General features: G+C 36.1%; 1 protein-coding gene across 1 annotated transcript; it reads left to right on the top strand.

Moving 5' to 3' along the window:
• The first annotated feature begins 2,670 nt into the window (after positions 1-2,670).
• LOC113352559 (leucine-rich repeat extensin-like protein 5) lies at positions 2,671-3,069 on the top strand. The gene has a single exon (XM_026596370.1). The coding sequence runs from the start codon at positions 2,671-2,673 to the stop codon at positions 3,067-3,069; it is 399 nt and encodes a 132-aa protein (XP_026452155.1).
• The last annotated feature ends 17,564 nt before the right edge of the window (positions 3,070-20,633 follow it).

Below are 20,633 nucleotides of genomic sequence, written 5' to 3'. Positions count from 1 at the left end.
GTCTAGGATTTTATTCATGAAATTTTATTTTAAATATGTTCAGTAAAATCGTTTATTAGTTTTGGAGGACTCACAATCACTTTTGTACTATTTTATTTGATTGCAGACTCACTTGAGGTAGATGAATCCCACAAAGGCCACTCTCGATACTTGATATATGTTGCCTATTTAACTACACAATTCTCTTTAGACACCGGAGCTAGTATTTTGTAAAGGCATCGATCCCAAGTATAATTATAAGTCTGGAATATACGTAACTTAGCAAACGTACCCGTGAGGAGTACCAGATCGCTGAGAAGGTGCTCCCTCAAGCCTACAAGTCCTTAGACTCAAAGCTAAGGATCAAATTATTGGCTCTCTCTCAAGGAATCTTTACCCGAAGATTCTATTAATGAAGTGTGCGTATTTCTATTGTGTTTATTTGTTTGTGTATCTTAGTAGTGAGTTCATATATATTTGGATATAATGGTTAGTTTTTAAGGAACTATATTTTGCGTTGATTAAGGGGAGTTTTCGACTCAACCTTATACAATCGGAAAAAAGTTATGCGGTTGTTTCAAATTTAATTTTCTTTATTTTTCTTTAAGTTTATGTTCCGTACTACTTTACAACACTTACTTTCGCTTTTTTATTCAAGTTGTTTTACAAAATTTAAACTCTTTTGATTCTTTTATATGCATTTAACTAGTGTAAGATAACAAAAAAAGAAGTTGTTTCGTGACTTATCCGTTTGAGGAGCATATGTGGAAACTCCCCAAAAGATCACAGTTAAATCTCTTGCAGATAAGTCAGTTAAGATTTTCAACAAAATAGTACCAACTATTTTATTATTGTTCAGATCATGCAAGAAAAACGCGTTTTCTAAAATACCTTCATATTGTGTCCGAAAGTAGGTTAAGCACTCCGAAAGCGCATAGGTGCTTCAGTAAAGTTCATCAGGTCTGGATATTATCTTAGAGTAACTAAAAAGATAAAGATCAGCACGGGAAGTCCGTATATGGAAGTAGTAAGTATTAGTCTTTACGGTTTTATTATGTATTAGTCTTTACGGTTTTATTCTGTATTAGTCTTATTTAGTTTTGTAAAATTTTTCTAAGATGCAGTATGCAGACCGTCTAACTAATAATTACTTCCACATCTGAAATGCTCTAAATCATTTAAAGAGAATAACTATATTGTTCAAACCCTCTCGATGATATCTGCGATCAGACATAAGAAATCCTCAAATAGAGTTATTAAGATCCGTCCAACTAATCACCTTGAAACGTCCTAAAGCAAACAACTAAAACCATGGAAATGGAATTCCGAGATCATACATAGAAAAAGCACCACCATAAAAGTAACAACAAGATAATTCATGTATGTATTTATAAATTGTGTTTATATTAATAAGTCACATTTACATTTTTAAGTCACATATCCTTTTACAATGTTGCACCAGTACTTCGGAAAATGCATAACTGTTAGAAAATTGTTCGGTTGAACCCAAAAGTTTTGAAATCTCAAGCTTGTTGTCAATGTTAGGTGATCAAAACTATATCTAGATTTCTAATCTACTAAGTCAGGTTTCGTATAGGTTAGAGTTGTAGTTAAGTATCATAGGTCACCCATGAAGTCTAAAGATCGACGAAGATATTTAGAGAACTTGTGTATCAGGTATGTGAAGACTGAACCATTATATTTTACTCACTATACCATCGTTCTATATATTGAGACTATATCGTATGACTTATAATGGGACTATACAATAAAACTATCACTAAGTCATTCGAGTATCATTCTTGCTTCAACTAGCATAATAATATGAAACAATCATCAGTGACCTAATTCAACATTCATGGTCTGCAGAGTATGTTGCTGTTTCAACATTCCATGCTTCATCCGTCATAATATTGAACTTCGTCAGTTCATTTCATAAGACTCGTAGTCTTAGGTCAAAGATTGACCACTCACACATGAGACATCAATTCACGTCATATGGGGGGATATCACTAGGGTTTTGGTCTGGCGGTCTACAACATATGCGATGTGAAGTACATCCACGATGAGAGTTGTGGTAAGTTGTGTTGACAGTTAAGTATTAAATGGAATAGTGGGTGGTTGATCAACTCAGTCTTCCGCACAAAATGGAAATGGGTTTTACACGATCTTCCACTACCTTCAACTGTCACCACTTACAGGAGATTGATGTGCTGCTATAAATAGGTTTCTTAACCTATGATCTGATAACGAACGACAACTAAGACTCATCACTGTCAAGTTATCAAATACATTCAGAAGATTTCTATCGTCTACACATAGAATCATCTTTACAGCAGTTCAACACATCACATCACCTATTGATCAATATCCATTGATCTCCACACAATATCATCTTCCCTCCTTACAGACCGACCCGTCTCCTCCTCTTGTGAACGAATTGAACCTGGAACGACCATTCCTGGTTTGGGCCAGGGTATTACAGATTAGTCTCTCGAACTCAAAGTACTCCAGTGCAGTACATTTATTTAAAGGTTCAAACGATTCACAACTCAAATCACCTGCCTCAGCGAGCACTTGCCTCCTCCACCAATTTTTTACCAGAAAACATGTGAGCCGTTTTTACCCGCAAACAAATTGGCAACCACACTGGGAGATTAATCTCTCGGTGGCAAATTCAATTTCTCGATGATGGTCGGTCTCAGATCTGGTGCAACTACCAACCCCAATCCTAAAGGTTCGAAACCCAATACCAATGTTGAAATTTCCGATGGTACAACTAATACCACTCCCCTTGCACGTTCCAATGGTTCTGCTGATGTCACTCCTCCTAGCATCACACCTAGTGTCACGGTGACCACTCCTGTCAGTACTCCCACTACTCCAGTAGTCACTCCTGTTACCAGGGGCACTGGTACTGGTAGTACCAATAATCCTCCGGTCAACACTCCTGCTACTAGGAGCCCTGGTACTAGTAGTGTCAATAACCCTCTAGTCATCACTCATGTCAACATCAAAAGCACTGACGCTGCCAACAATCCACTCTTCGGTCGAAATCCCGAAGAAGTCAGGAACAACCTCTTGCCATAGCTGATCTCATGCAAACACAGGAAACTCTTTCCAAGACTCGGGAAGGTATGGCCGCAACGCAAAAATATCTTCTCACCTACTTGAAAGATCTGACACATCAGCTAAAATACGATCGACGCTCAGAAAAATGAAAACCGAAGGAAACTTCTCCATATGCGGATCCTAAAGTAACTCCAATTCATGTAGTTGAAGACAACGAGATCTGAAATGCTGCAAAGGATTCCTAGAAGAAGGATCAGTCAAGCTTCATTACCAAGGAAGACCTGGAAAGCTTCTTCGAAAAATGTGGAAAGGACGGAGGCTCGTCATCTGTTCACCGCCATCAACCTCCATACCCCTCTGACGTGTAGAAAGTTTCAGTTCCTAAAGGCTACGTCGCCCCAACATTCAAAATGTATGATGGATCTGGCAATGCACGAGAACACGTCTCACGATTCTTGGAAACATTGAGAGAGCATGAATATAACCACAATCTTCTCTTGAGGTAGTTCTCGAAATCTCTGAAAGGCAGAGCATACATGTGGTACAACAACATCGCACCAGGAAGTATCGCTAGTTGGGGTGAGATGGTCAATGCATTCTATCGAAAGTATTTCTTTGTCTCAAAACAAACTACTTTGTCTGATCTTGGAAGGATGTTCCAAAGAGATACTGAGTATCCAAACGATTACGTTAAGAGGTTCAAGGTCCATGCCTTGGATTGTCATGATCCGAATGTCACTGAACAACATATTTTGGACCTGTGAATCAACGAGATGATTCCTGTCTACAAAACAGTACTGGAAAATTTACATTTTCACACATTCTCTGAACTTCATGAAGCAGCCAAACAGTCAGCTACCACAACACCTGCTTTACTAGAGAGAATTAAGCCTGCCAAAGCTGAAGAATCACGTGATGCTCAAAGCAACAGACGACTTGTTAATAAGAAGTATAATCTTGGACCCTCTGTGAACGCTGTCAACGAGGGAGGAAAACAGAAAGCCACGACATCGGATGCACAACCTAAACGTGGAACACCACCAACACCATCTCAACCGGTGAGGGAGCCACGATGTGTTAATCAGGACCAAGCTGCACCAGCATTGAACCCACGAGGCAAGAGAAGCTCATACACCTCAAAATTTTCCTCTACCCATAAAAGAGGTGTTGGAACTACTAGAGGTATGGAATGATGGAGCAATCAAATTACCTCTTGTCAGGTGTCCACCTATTGAGGAAGAAATGGAGGATCCTAAATATTGCCGCTTTCATCAATTTATCAACCATTCGACAAGTGAATGCAATGTTCTGAAACGTATCTTTAAGGAAAAAGTGGAGTATGGAGAACTGAACCTGGGGACTGAAGGAGTCCATAGAAATCCTTTACCAGTCGTAGCATTCACTTTATATGAGGAGCCGGTCAATGAAGCAGTTGAGCCTTTGATAAATCATTTATGTGAGATGCTTTACTTATCGAAAGCACAGAGTAAGGACATCTTCAACGCTTTCAACCATGTTGTGTCAGGGAAACGCCTGCTTTTACCAGTACCAGAATCGCCTTCTCACCCACCATCCACAGAAAAAGAATTGTATGACTGGGGACTGCTAACCTCAGTCCATCTCAATGGCAATGAATTTAGAAGAGCTTTGATTGACGCTGGTACCCGTTTTAATATCATCCCTCTCAAGACACTCGGAGATGCAGGGATTACCTGCCAGGAAGCCACGTTCACTCCTACGACGATAAGAGATCCGTAAGGAGAAATCAGAAATTCCTGGTCACATTACTCTCGAGGTAAGGATGGATGCTTCTTGGACAGAGGTATGACATGATCTTTGGACGAGAATGGCTACACGCTGAGAAGATCATTGCTGGCAAAGATTCATCTCATCTCCCTGATGAGGAAATCCCTAGTCCTGAGACTTTGGTCGATAGTACGTCCGCAAATCGCCTAGAAGAATTAATGAAAGAATTAAAGAATCTGATGACAATGAAACAAGAAATCGGAGAAGACGCGACGTCATATATCAAGAGATTCCGTGCTCATGCAAGTCGCATCCCACCTGAATCTCTTTCATTGAGTTATCTGTATACCCTAATAGTCAGACTCAATCATGCTAGTAAAAACACTACTGCAATTATAGGGCATTACGACTGGGTGACTTCTCCCTTATAATACTTCACCAAGTGGGTGACTCAGAATAATCAGCAAGATGACGAGACTTCCACTGCTAATGTGATCCCAAAATACGATGAAGAACATCTAGGGTTTCCTCTTCTGACGTTGCAAGAATGTCCTCATGTGCCTCAGAAAAGTCACGAAAAATATCCAGGATATGCTCATGTCTGGAATAGGGATCTCGGTACAAAGATGAAGGAAAAGATGAATCAACAAAAGGTATTCAAGTCTAGGCCAATCAAACCGAATGCCTTTCATGTTGGGAATTTGTTACTCAAAGCAACAAAGCGTAATGGTCTCTCTATGACCAATTCTGATTGGGAAGGTCCGTTCATGATTGCCAAATCCACTGTCGGTGGGTACTACAAGTTGGTTTCCGCGGATGGAAAGGTACTAGAAGTAGCAATCTACGAGAAATGGCTTAAGGCGTTCAACGCTTGAGGAATTCTAAGCTCAGAGATCAACAAGTTTAATGTTTGGAACATCTAGGATTTTCTTATTTCGTTTGCATTTTCAATTCCTACAAAACGGATGCAGTACTTGCAACCATCAATTGAGTTTTTATTTCAGTAAACGATTCTTGTTCGCTATTCTATCAAACCATAAGGCCAAGCACTATGGTGCCCTATTTACCTTCTATATCCCTCATTTGTAGGGGAAAATCCAAATTGGCAACCACTATGATCTCTCATATCCCTAAAAAAGTAGGGAAATCCCTTCCCTTCCCTACTAGGTGGATCACATCTGATCCAGGTAGTAGGGAAGGGAAATGTGACGGATACTCAGTTTCCGTCAAAATTTCTGCTTCACGGAAACTCAATTTCCGAATGGCAGTTGATAATGATACTCATTTTCCGTAGCATATTTGACGGTAACTGAGTTTTCGTATCCGTAAATTTATTTGTTTGACATTTTTTCCTTTACAACTCTCTCACACCCCATCCTAACTGTCCATCACTCATAACGGCTCTATCCTCTCCACCGTCGGATCGCAACGATCATATTTTCAAAAACTTCTCAAAAATACTCTATAAATACCACTCTAACTCTCTATTCAAATCTCTCCAAATCAATTGATTTCTTATCTCTCTTCTAATTAATTTCTTAATTCTCTTCTTCTACCATATTTTTTTGATTTCTATCTTTATCTTCTACCATTCAAGTTCTTATATTTTTTGGTTAGATTCGAAATGGTTAATAATTTTACACATCAGGAAGAGGTTGATGTTACTACTCCCTATATTTATGTGAGTTGTGGTGAAATTTTGAGTGCGCAGAAAAAAACATCGTTATTTTAGATACGTATTCATCAAGTATTTGTCCAACGCAACGACAATCCTAATGGAAGAGATTGGGGTGCCTAAAAAACAAAGATGAAAGTTGTTAGAGCACTGCTCAGTCGAAATCGCAACCGCTGCTATCTCAAGCTTGTTTGTCAAATTTTGTTGCCAAAACTATAAGTCTTGATTTCTAGTCTACTTATAGCTAAGTCTCGGATTAGGATAGAAAGTGTAATTGAGATTTAGACTTCACGGCGTTCATAGAATGAAGACGAAGAACTACTCAAGGAACCTTGTGGAACTTCATCAACACAAGGTATATGGAGACTTTAACTCATATATCACTCAAAAGTCTATCTCCTCTATCTCCTATTTGAGACAAAAAGTCGTATTGCTATATAGACTTCAATCATACACATTTGGTATTTCGAGCCGAGTTTAATCGCTTATCTATTTCTCGAAATGTGTGTTGGTAAGCTTTCGCTTTAACCAAGTTCATCTTTTAATCTTGACGAAAGTCAAAAGATGATCATGTGAAAATCGCCTTGTAAAATCTTACATGATTTGTGTGAGACAGTCATTTGATTTAGACTCGGAATGTTTTGTATTGATCATTCGATCACTTGAAAATTGCTTTGAATCTAATAGTTTGTGTGAGACAGCTATTATCGTCTTTCAAAAATGTTTCAATGATTGAAATCAAGGTTTATAACATGTAACCATGTTTGAATATAAACATTGTGTTTTCATATATGTGTAAAGTCCTAAACCGGGAACCATGGTATACGTACCCGTACGCGTACTGCTTGGTTGTTGGAAGTCCGAAAACTATGTATGCGTACCCGTACGCGTACTGGCGGAAGTTCAAATTCCGTGAATTTCTGCTGGAGTTTGGAAGAGTAAAGTAGTATGCGTACCCGTACGCGTACTGGCATAACCAAACTCAGTCCGGGTACTTAGGTATGCGTACCGTTTGCATACTTAAGTAGGTTATGTTCTAAAATCTGTTTGTTCATGAACTAATACATTTATATAATAAGGAATGCAATCTTTTGCAAACTGTGGCTATAATGTTCATGAAATGATTCGAGTGAATCAAAATCGATTTTGCTTCAATTGTGTCTTGTATACTTCTATGAGAATATAAACAATTGAACAACTCTCTAACTAGTTTCATTTGAGTCATTTGAACTAGTTATGATAAAGATGAATCAGGTTGATATGAAAGTGCTCATATGGCTAACCTTTGGTTAACTGTTGTTGTACCAACTAAGTGTACACGTTTAGGTACGGTTACCTTTATCTAAATGACGGTACATTTCATTTGTGTATAACAAGCTAAGTTCGATCTAACGTTGAAAGATATTAGTTTGAATCTAATCAGGTTTTCATCTAACGATGAATATTGAATGCTTTGCTACCAAGGTAACATTGATTGCAAACCTTGATTTGAAGACTATATAAAGGAGAACTCTAGCAACTGGGAAACCTAATCCTCACACCTCCTGTGTGATACTAGTTGCAACTAGAGTCGATTCTCCTTTAACCTTAGGTTTTTCACGAAACCCTGTAGGTTAACGACTTAAAGACTTCATTGGTATTGTGAAGCCAGACTCAACTATTTTCTCTGTAGTTGCGTGTTCTGATCTTGCTGTTTTCTATCATGATTGAGTACTATCTTATTTAAGATTTGCTCGAGATTTATTCTCCGATAGGCATGATTGAAAAGTAGTCGCAAACATATTCGTTTCATCGTTTGTGATTCCACAATATCTTGTTTCTTTAATCGATTAAGATTATTGTGAGGTGATTGATAATACTAGGTTGTTCTTCAGGAATATAAGTCTGGTTTATCAATTGGTTCATCTTCACCTTGATTTATCAAAAGATAAAACAAAACTCATAGGTATATCTATGGGAGACATATTTATCTATACAATAGACTTTTCTGTGTGATACAGATTTGTTTATCAATTCTTCGACTTTGGGTCGTAGAAACTCTTAGTTGTGGGTGAGATTAGCTAAGGGAATCAAGTGCGTAGAGTCCTGCTGGGATTCAGAGACATAAGGAGCGGAACTGTACGTTGATCAGTGTGAGATAAATTAGGGATCAACTACATTCCGGTCCGAAGTTAACTTGGAGTAGTGTAGTGTCTGTAGCGGCTTAATACAGTGTGGTGTTTAAATATGGACTAGGTCCCGGGGTTATTCTGCATTTGCAGTTTCCCCATTAAAAAAACTTCTGGTGTCTGTGTTATTTCTTTTCCGCATTATATTTTGTTATATAATTGAAATATCACAGGTTGTGCGTTGAATCGATCAATTCGTAAATCCAACCTTTGGTTGTTGATTAAAATTGATTGATCCTTGAACATTTGTCTTTGGTATCGTTCAAGTTATTTCTCTTATATTCAATCGGGCTCACAAATTTCTATTTATTTGATTGCGTATTGAATTGTGAAATTGAGATACAACTCTTGGATATACTTTTCTTGAGATTGAGTCTGACTGTCGAGTTGATTCTCTCGAAAGTATATTGGATTTTGTCCATACAGATTTCTAAGCGAAATATTGGGTGTGATTGTTAGACCCCCGCTTTTTCAATTGGTATCAGAGCAGGCAAACACGGTTAAGACCTCACAAGTTTGTGTTTGTAGAGATCTGACTCTATGGACAATAGTATATCTCTGACAACGCAACACCAGTTCAGAAGCACTCCGATTTGGTTCAAGGTCTTGAGTCTTCTAAGAAGTCTCTCATACCTTCTCCTTTGGGTGTAACTGTTTTCAACTGGGAAAAATGCCTAGATGAACAGTTGGATGATCTTTCAGATTAAAGTGATTCAGAAGAAGGACAAGGTGTTGATGAGGAAGTCACTCAATATATCAAGCTTTTTGACAATATCTTAAAATCAAAAAATTCAACAGCTTGCTTGGCTGAATATATGACACCTCTTGGTGAAGAACACAAGAAATTGAGAAAACTCTTTAAGGGTTATGATCGTGGTTACAAACTCTTACAGTCTACTGTTAAATATCGTGACGAAGATGTGCGTTCTAAAAGGTCTGAATGTGATAATCTTCGTCGAAATCTCTTTGTGTTGAAAGAAAGACTTGCAGAAGCTGAAGCAAGATATAACTCTCAACAAAAATTTATTAATGACAAAGAAATCAGTCTTCTCGCCAGAGAAAAATAATTGGAGGTTGATCTAGTTGCTGCTCTTGATAAGGTCAATCCACCGGAAGAAAATCTGAGAAGATTCAATTCTAGCTCTACAAAATTATCCTCTATGCTGGGACCATGTAAATAACATCGTGATACACGTGGTCTGGGATATAAAGGAATAGACGCTCCAAGTACTAGTAAGATCAATTTTTTCTTTGCTAATGACAAGTTTCAAATGAGAAACTCACTGACATCAAAAGTGAAAAACCTCATTCAGCATCTGATGTTCCTAGGAACAAGGATTGTCCACCTTCGAAAACAGCTCATGTGAGAACGGTCAAGAACATTCCCTACAACTGTTATTATTGCGGAAACTAAGGTCATCTTGAAAGGAAATGTCTTTTCCGACTGCGGAATGAAAAACTTCATAACATTCTTGTATGGATGTCTAAAGAAGTAATTAAACCTGTTTCACATTTTGCTGGAGTAAAATGTCTTGTCTGCAATCAAGAAAAGTGTTGTGATGATCCAATTATTGATTATAAATATCACACAAAACCTTCCTACAATTGTAAAGGGAAGAATGTTATATGGAAAACTGACTCTTCAAATTACTCTGTGAAGAGAAAAAGTCATTGGAGGAAGAAGAAATTCAAATTACTCTGTAAAGAGAAAAAGTCATTGGAGGAAGAAGAAATGTTCAAGATCCTTTCCTCTCTATGAAGAAATCCTTGAATCTAAAATGTCTACTCTAGATTACATTCACAACAATAATCGAGTCTCGGATCTCAAAATGAATATAAACATACTTAAATGCAGCATTTAGAAGGCAAGGAAGGCGGCAGTTTCGGGTATCTCTTGTCCTCCTCTTTCTATTTCTCTTTCGAATAACCCTTTTATTGTTTCTAAAAATCTTCATGAAGGAAAAAGGGGAGAAGTCAAAATCCTTGATGAGCAAAATGCTCATCAAAATACAAGTTGACCGCTCAAAGTAGCATCCTCCTTGTATCTGTGGGAGGATGCTCAATTCTCAAAAAAAAATTGTCTTGAGAAAGTAGTCCTTGTTGTAGTATTGTTTTTATATGATCATTCTACTATTGAGCGTTGCTCCAGTATATTATATAGTTGATCATTAACTCCTGAGAATATTCTTTTTGTTGCTTACCTTGAAAAACTCTTGTTTTCTTCCCATTGATCAGTGAGTTGTTGTTTCAACAATTATCTTATGTTCTTTTGGAACTAAGATGGTATGTCAATTTATTTATAATTTGTCCTTAATTTAATCAAAATGAGTTCTAAACTAGGCTCCATTACACTCTTGGTTTCGAACCTGGTTCGTAACCATAAGTGCACGTGCACTTGACTCTTATCAAACGCATACGAGTATCCCTAGGGTTTCTCTATGAAACACTCATATATATATGTATCATATTTTTCATCTTCTTATGATACATACGCATTTTGAAACGTCAAAAATTCCCTTGAATTTTTGTGTGGTGTGCAAAATGGATGGATGCAACAAGGAAGACGAAGTTGAGAAGGGCAAGGCTATTGAGTTTCACGAGAGCCTTATTTTAATAACCTGCTACCATGTTGTTGATCATGAAAACAAACTGCAAGATCAGATGTCATCTCAACTGGTAGGAAATATTCTTCGAGATATTGATGTCGTACGTGAACAACTTGGAATTGCAACAAAGAATCTTGATTTTCTGAAAAACGAACTGAAGAAAGCAACTGATGAACTTGTCTATGTTCGATCTCTGGTTGCTGGTCATGTATAATTATTTTCTCTTGCATTCTTCCTAGGAGTTATATTTCAATATGTCTAGGAAACTTCTTATGAGAATTTAATCTTTTGTTTTAAGCAGGATAACTAAGTTTTGGAATAGCCATTATTGTGAGTACACATAGCTATTTCAAACGTTTTTCATCTCGCAATGTTTTTAGATTTATTTATTCAAATTCTAAAGTGTATTTGGAATATGATTTTGCAGTATTGATCTTTATGGTTTTATATGTTGCAACTTGTTATAGGATATGTGTGTTTGCGTCCGTGAACTATGATTGTCCCATACGTGGTCAAAACTTAAGTCTTTCATTTGTCATTATGTCAATATTGATAAAAGACTGAGTGAACTTTTGACAAACACAAGTTAATCTTATTATGTCATTATGCAAATATTGATGGAAGATAAGATGAACTTTTGTTTACAAAGATTAAGTCTATTATATATCTCTATGCAAATATTGATTTTAAATAGAATGAATCTTTGAATATTCCGCAGTATTGGTTCTCATGATCCACATCTTTGTGTAAATACTGTTCGGGTCCGTAAGTTCTCTTATGTTGAGCATTTCCAATTAAATTAATCATGGGTTCTCTTGTGGTTAATTTAATTGAGTATTTTAGATATAAAATTCATGTTTCATGAGATTTGTTAATGTCCAAATAAATTCTTCTTTCTTGTAAAAGTAAGGTCGCTCTTGTTGTTCCTTTGGGAATGACATTTTATCGGGAATAGTTCTTTTTTGAACTTGTGCTTAATTGCCATGTCTTTGTGGGGAGTGCGGCTATGGAATATTATAGGGGTTATGTTGTATCTTTATAAACTCCTTGATAAATGCATTTAGCTTAGGCTATATTATTGCATCTAAAAAAAATTGATATGTGGTTCTCTTTTGGTCATGAAGTATCTCTATGGAAATTTCATTAAGATCCCACTAGTTTTCGTACCTCTGCCAATTTATATTGACAATAAGCGGGAGAATTAATGTGTAGTTCACACTACAAATACATATGGTTTACGGATCAGTATGTAAGAGGGAGTGGTTTTCATGTGAGATGAAGTATTGACTAAGGGGGAGCGATACATATCACTATAGTATTGTTGTCAAAGTTGTGATACAACTGAATTTTGGTGCTATGTAATAATACTATGACACTGTATAATAACGATTGAGAGCTATTGTTTTCTCATTGCTATAGCAACGGATCTTCAATAACCATGATGCTGAGTTGAACACCTTTAGAATCATGGAGTACTTGGAAATGACGAAAATTTCGAGTAATGTTAAAGAACCAAGGAGATCAAGCATTTGGATGAGAAGCTACAAAGTTTATTTATTTTGTAACCCATAAGTATTGATAGTTTTGTCAATAAAATTGACAAAGGGGGAGATTGTTAGAGCACTGCTCGATCGAACTCGCAAGCGTTGCTATCTCAAGATTGTTTGTCAAGTTTAGTTGCAAAAACTATAAGTCTTGATTTCTAGTCTACTTATAAATAAGTCTCAGATTAGGATAGAAAGTGTAGTTGAGATTTAGACTTCACGGCGTTCATCGAATGAAGACGAAGAACTACTCAAGGGAACTTGTGGAACTGCATCAACAAAAGGTATGTGGAGACTTGAACTCATCTGTCACTAAAAAGCCTATCTACTCTATCTCCTATTGGAGACAAAAAGTCATATTTCTATGTAGACTTTAATCATACACATTTGGTATTTCGAGCCGAGTTTATCTCGCTTATCTATTTCTCGAAATGTGTGTTAGCAAGCTTTCTCTTTAACTAATTTCATCTTTTAATCTTGAAAAAAGTCAAAAGATGATCATGTCAAAATCTCCTTATAACATCTTACATGATTTATGTGAGACAATCATTTGACGTAGACTCGGAATGTTTCGTATTGATCATTCGATCACTTTAAAATTTCTTTGAAGCTAATAGTTTGTGTGAGACAGCTATTGTCGTCTTTCAAGAATGTTTCAATGATTAAAATCAAGGTTTAGAACATGTAAGCATGTTTGTATATAAACGTAGTGTGTATTCGCATTTGTGTAAAGTCCGAAATCGGAAACCATGGTATACGTATCCGTATGCGTACTGGTTGGTTGTTGGAAGTCCGGAAACTAAGTATGCGTGCCCGTACGCTTATTGACGGAAGTTCAAGTTCCGTGAATTTCTTCTAGAGTTTGGAAGAGTAAAGTGGTATGCGTACCCGTTTGCATACTTAAGTAGGTTATATTCTAAAATCGGTTTGTTCATGAACCAATACATTTATATAATAAGGAACGCAATCTTTTGCAAACCGTGGCTATAATATTCATGAAATGATTCGAGTGAATCAAAATCGATTTTGCTTCAATTGTGTCTTGTATACTTCTATAAGAATATAAACAATTGAACAACTCTCTAACTAGTTTCATTTGAGTCATTTGAACTAGTTATGATAAAGATGAATCAGGTTGATATGAAAGTGATCATGTGGCTAACCTTAGGTTAACTATTGTTGAACCAACTAAGAGTACACGTTTAGGTACGTTTACCTTTATCTAAATGACGGTACATTTCATTTGTGTATAATAATCTAAATTCGATCTAACGATTGAAATATATTAGCTTGAATCTAATTAGATTTTCATTAACGGTGAATATTGAATGCTTTGTTACCAAGGTAACATTGATTGCAAACCCTGATTTCAAGACTATATAAAGGATAACTCTAGCAACTGGGAAACCTAATCCGAGGACACCTCCTGTGTGATACTAGTTACGACTAGAGTGGATTTATCTTTTAACCTTAGGTTTTTCACGAAACCCTGTAGGTTAATGACTTAAGTACTTCATTGGGATTGTGAATCCAGGCCTAACTATTTTCTCCGTAGTTGTATGTTCTGATCTTGTTGTTTTCTATCGTGATTGAGTACTATCTTATTTAATATTTGCTCGAAATTTATTCTCCGATAGGTAAGATTGAAAAGTAGTCACAAACATATTCGTTTCATCGTTTGTGATTCCACAATATTTTGTTTCGTTAATCGATTAAGATTATTGTGAGGTGATTGATAATACTAGGTTTTTCTTCAAGAATATAAGTCGGTTTTCACCTTGATTTATCAAAAGACGGAACAAAACTGATAGGTATATCTCTGGGAGACAGATTTATCTATACAAGACTTTTCTGTTTGATACAGATTTGTTTATCAAGTCTTCGACTTTGGGTCGTATCAACTCTTAGTTGTGGGTGAGATCATCTAAGGGAATCAAGTGCGTAGAGTCCTTCTGGGATTCAGAGACGTAAGGAGCGCAACTGTACCTTGATCAGTGTGAGATTGATTAGGGCTCAACTACATTCCAGTCCGAAGTTAACTTGGAGTAGGCTAGTGTATGTAGCGGCTTAATACAGTGTGGTATTCAAATATGGACTAGGTCCCAGGGTTTTTCTGCATTTGCGGTTTCCTCATTAACAAAACTTCTGGTGTCCGTGTTATTTCTTTTCCGCATTATATTTTGTTATATAATTGAAATATTACAGGTTGTGCGTTGAATCGATCAATTGGTAAATCCAACCTTTGGTTGTTGATTGAAATTGATTGATCCGTGAACATATGTCTTTGGTACCGTTCAAGTTATTTCTCTTATATTCAATCGGGCTCGTAAATTCCTATTTGTTTGATTGCAGATTGAATTGAGCAATTGAGATACAACTCTTGGATATGTTTTTCTTGAGATTGAGTTTGACTGTATAGTTGATTCTCTCGAAAGTATATTGTAGTTTGTCCATACAGATTGATAAGCGAAATATTGGGTGTGGTTGTTAGACCCCCGCTTTTTCAATTGGTATCAGCAGGAAAACACGTTTAAGACCTCATAAGTATGTGTTTGTAGCGATCTGACTCTATGGACAGTAGTGTTATCTCTGAAAATCGCATCACCAAAAAAAAAAGTTCCGTTTCTATGGAATCTATTAAATAGAAATATTTTCAATCTCAAATATAGATGAAACTAGTGTTTCAACGAAACAGACGTGCACTGACAAGTGTTATCTAGATTACCTTTCAAACGAGTCCGACTCTGTTGATGAAAGGGAAGAATCCGAAGAGAGTAAACTGATTATAAACCTTGTTAGAACCCAGGCTGATAGAATCAATCGATTGAAAAACAATGTTAATGTTTTTCTCGGTATAGTAAAAAATCATGACTCTAAAATAAAGCGTCCTGGCAAGAAATTCGTTGATGTTCGCTCATCACGAACCTTACTCGAGGAGAACCTGAAAAAGGATGCTTTGGAAAGTGAATATATTTTGAGTAAACTCTCTATTCAAGGATGTTCCAAAGAGTCCACTATACCAACTGCTTCTGTCTCAACTGTAAGAAATTCCGTTCTAGAAGTAAAATCGGAATCCCTTCCTATTGGAAAAGATGTGCTTGAGTAAAGTCTCTAATCAAGGATACTTCGCATCACTCAGAGGAAGAAATCTCCTAGCAACGGTGGTATGCCTGTTCATTTTAATCACTCATGTGATCAGAAAGTGTGTCTCTTTTGAAATTCAAAAGCACATGGTGAACGGAAAAGCAAGTCTAGATTGAATAACAATTCTGTTGTTCGTCTTCAACACACCTCAGATTTAATACTCCAAGGTGTAACTGACATTCGGATGTCTAAACCCATCGTTTTTAGTATTCACCCTGTAAACTCTACCAGTAAAGTCAGTTCTACTTGCTCATCGAATGTGCGGACAAATTGTAACTCTAATTCAATTTTGTCAAGGAGATTTCAGAAATATCCCTCTCAACCTAATGTGAAGGATGATGTTCAAGATGTGAAAAAGATTCATTTAGGTAGAAGCAAAAGTGAAGATGTGAAAGAACAACTTAATCTGATAATTGAAGGATACAAGGATCTTATCAGCAAGCTGTCAAAATACCTCTTATGGTAAGGATTCTAACTATGTCTCATATTTTGATGACTGTGATTTTCATAATAATTTTTTCACATAAAAAGGGATTCTTTCCTAGAATTGGAAGGAAAAAGAGACTCAACCATGAACACCGTTCATTTAATGAGCTTAGAGCTCATACTTGTGCTAATTAAATCGCAAGGTTGAATTATCACTCACAAAAATCCTGGTTGAGTGAGATATGGTCAGGTATACTTATTGGTATTTGCTTTATAATTAGTCTAGCTATCTTCTTATCGTCCATAGATGAACTATTGTCTCTAGACAGTGCTGCCTAAGTATTGTTTGTGTCTCAAGAAGTTCTTCGTTTTTCTTTTTGTTTTAATTTAGAAGAATTTTTCGTTGCAACTAAGTTGCCTGCTACTCTTGTGCTCTAAATTGTTTCTCTTTGGATATATAAAATTTATTGAGCCAAAAATTCTCGTAGCAAAAGTACCGTTGAGTCTTAAGGTACGTTTTTGTTTCGGTTTTTATTTTTCTTTTGGGTTCGGATTATGTTCGCACGAGTACCCATATCTTACTTGTCATGAATTATCTTTAGAAACCCTAAAAGTTAACTTCCCTATTAAACCATTTAAATACGAAACACATTGGGTCACGTACACGTACTCTAAGTTATTGTCTATTTGTCAAGAATGTCTTCACCTTCTCGCACTGGTGACTTTGCAAGAGGTTTACTTGATAAAGGTATTGGTTTCGAGTCAAAAAGGAGGAAGAAAAGAACCCTAGTAGAAGATGATCAAAATCCTAAAGCCTCATGCTACTATGCCTACACTCATCAGGATGTTGAGAATGAGGATATGGTTTCTGCTGAAGTGGTTCATGATTTTCTTAAGTACTTTGAGGAAGCAAAACTGCAACTCATTGATACTATAAAGGATCTTGATGTGTTGAGAACTGAGTTGAAAAAGGTTAAATCAAACCTTGTTCTCATGAAGACAAATGTTAAAGATCTTCTCAATGAGGATATCTTCTCTGAAGAAGCAGTGGATGATGTCGATCACAAGCTCAAAGGACTCAAGACTCATGGAGATTCCGGAAGTGGTCTTTGATTTCAGTTCATGTTCGTATTTGACGGATTAAGAGTCTTTCTTTGTTTCTTAGCTTGTCGATTTCTTTTTGTCTAGGAAACTTCTTATGGGAATTTATTCTTGTGTTTTAAGAAGAATAAGCTAGGTTTGGAATAGACATTATTGTGAGTACACATAGCTATTTCCAACGATTTTCATCTTTCAATGTTTTTAGTTTTATTTATTTAAATTGTAAAGTTTACTTGGAAGATGATTTTGCAGTATAAATCTTTATGGTTTCATATACTGCAACTTGTTATGGGATATATGTGCTTGCCGTGAACTATGATTATCCCATACGTGGTCAAAAGTTAAGTCTTTCATATGTCATTATGCAAATATTGATAAAAGATTGAATGAACATTTGACAAACAAAAGTTAAGCCTATTATGTCATTATGAAAATATTGATGGAAGATAGGATGAATTTTCGTTTACAAAGATTAAGTCTATTATATGTCTCTGTGCAAATATTTATGAAAAATAGAATGAAACTTTGAATATTCCGCAGTATTGGTTCTCATGATCCACATCCTTGTGTAAATACTGTGTGGCTCTATAAGTTCTCTTATGTTGAGCATTTCCTATTAAATTAATCATGGGTTCTCTCGTGGTTAATTTAATTGAGTATTTTGGATACAAAATTCATGTTTCATGAGATTTTTTAATTACCAAAGAAATCCTTCTTTTCTTGTGAAAGTAAGGTCGCTCTTGTTGTTCTTTAGGGAATGACATTTTATGGGGGAGAGTCACTAGTCCAAAACGTGGAATTTAGGACGCACCAAAACTGTCGAAAATAGAGTTATAAGACAAATATCGTTTGTCCTAAAGTCTGTCCCAGTTTTGGTGTACTATTTATTATATGACGGTTCTTATTTGTTCATGATAAATAATAACAAATATATTTTATCTAAAATTAACTACTAAGGATGATTGTCGAAATTCTATAACCAGAGATTCAGCCATATCTGATTCAGCTGAGTCAGTTTCAGCCAAGTCAGTTTCAGCCTATAAACAATTATTTTTCCTTGCTTTTTTTGTTATTGTTGTTAAAGAAATAGCACAGACAAACAACCCAATGAATTTTGTAAGCAAATGCAACTCATCAGGTTAACTTAAACTTTGAATTCAGTTAACAACCCAAACATCTCTAAATTTAACAACAAAAGCTACTTCATGCTCAAAACAACAATGAATAATAAAAACAATGTGATTTTACATACAAGTGCCCGAATTACGTATTGCTTTGGCCACTCAATCATCTTGCCAAGATCAATATCTCCGAGTCTTCCATCTCCAACACATAGTTCCATATATTCACCGATAATTTCATCAATAACGACGTCATAGTTCTCTTCATTTGGTGATGTACTAAAATTAACACGTCCAAATGCAACTGCCTTCTTCCTTAAATTCCTCTAGATGCATCCAGTTGCTTGATTCTATCCATCAGTAGTATGGGGACAAATTATTATGTGGAGCCAGATTTATGCAAATAAAATATAGAAATCCAGGACACTGATATCCAGAAAACAGTATGGAATTTTTTTTTGGCTGTATCAACAAATAAACATGACGCTTTGAAAAGATGCAACTAAAAGGTCAATTTTGTGTATCATACATATCATGCATATGTCATACCAACATCAAAGTGTCACCACAGTCATTAAGATCTCTGGATCATCATACAGTCCAATGAAAAGAATCGAAATCCTGCTATGTACTTAGTAAAACGTCACCAGGAAAGAACAATTATAACAAGCATGCCATACCTTATGTGAAGCAGAAGTTGAGGGTTGAACACTATTGTTATCCTGCCTTCCTGCCTCAAAAATATTAAATCTTTCCTCTAAAGTAGTCAGCTGAATTTGAAGACCTTGGTTTTTCAATTTCTCAATACGCAATTCTTCCCTATAAGCTGCAGAAGCAAGTATTCCAGTCTTCGATACCTTTCCACCCATCCACGTACATAGCCCTTTCCATCACTTCCAAAGACCTATCAGAACAATAATTATAATTTCAGCAAAACAGGATGGTAGAAAAAGGCATCAAAATCCAAATGCTTATGAAGAATATAATGGTAAATTTCACTTCCACTAACCAATGAAACAACATCAGAATCCAAATACTTTTTTGTTGATGAGTTAGGATAGCGTTCATATTTCCTAACCTCTTCCTACAGAATGATAAAATATCATTGATAAGTATAAATTATATGACCAGTTTATTATATGTTAAGCTTACGAAATCAACAACACTTACTACTTTCTTTGCTGCAACATGTTTAGGATGTAATTGATCATCTGGGATATCCTTGTAGACATGTGTCTACCTCAGAATCTGGGATACAATACAGGTCTGTCCACCTCACTATCTGGGATCTCCTTTTTCTGTTGTGATATCATCACAAACAAGTAATTTCATATTACAACTTACAAGCTAGTTGACTACTAATAATGGGCAATAATTTCATTCAAGACTAGCACATGGATCAATGTGATTAGAAAACAAGTAATAGAATAAAGTAGTACCATCTTATGTGCCACTCTCGGAATGCCTTTTCTACTAGTACTATGTGGTGTCTTTACATTGGACCTTGCAACCTTCCCTCTTTCCCTAGCTTCTTCAAATTCCTTGGATAGATAAACATTAAGAAAGTCATCCTGGTCTTCTTTTTTTATGATTCCTCAATTCAGAAACAGTTTCATTTCTTAGAGCTTCATCACAGATTGCATAAAGCGTGGTATTTTTATACTTCCATGATTTGTTTGCTTTTATCAAAATCATTTTCTTAGCAGCTTCAAGTATGTTGAAAGTAGACTGCACAGATACTTGTCATATATTGTAAGTCACATACAGAAAAAAAAAAATGCACATCGTTAGTAACGATAAAACAAATCCACTTACTTAATACGATTCCAGATCTCTTCCTTCATATTCTTGCAAACATGATTATTATTCTAATAACAACATCATAAGCTTCAACCAATATTACTGCTACTAATCTGGCAATAAATATGGACGTTATACCCTACGATACACAAATGACACAACAGTGGGAAGATCCTGCAGAAAATAATTATATCCAGTGAAATATTGGAGCTTGAACAAGCAAATCTAGGTTAGTTCACTGGGAATGTCTG

Source organism: Papaver somniferum, chromosome 2 (genome assembly GCF_003573695.1).
Source record: "Papaver somniferum cultivar HN1 chromosome 2, ASM357369v1, whole genome shotgun sequence".
NCBI classification, from domain to species: domain Eukaryota; kingdom Viridiplantae; phylum Streptophyta; class Magnoliopsida; order Ranunculales; family Papaveraceae; genus Papaver; species Papaver somniferum.
Note: the sequence above shows the minus strand (reverse complement) of the source record. Positions and strands in the feature narration are given on the sequence as shown.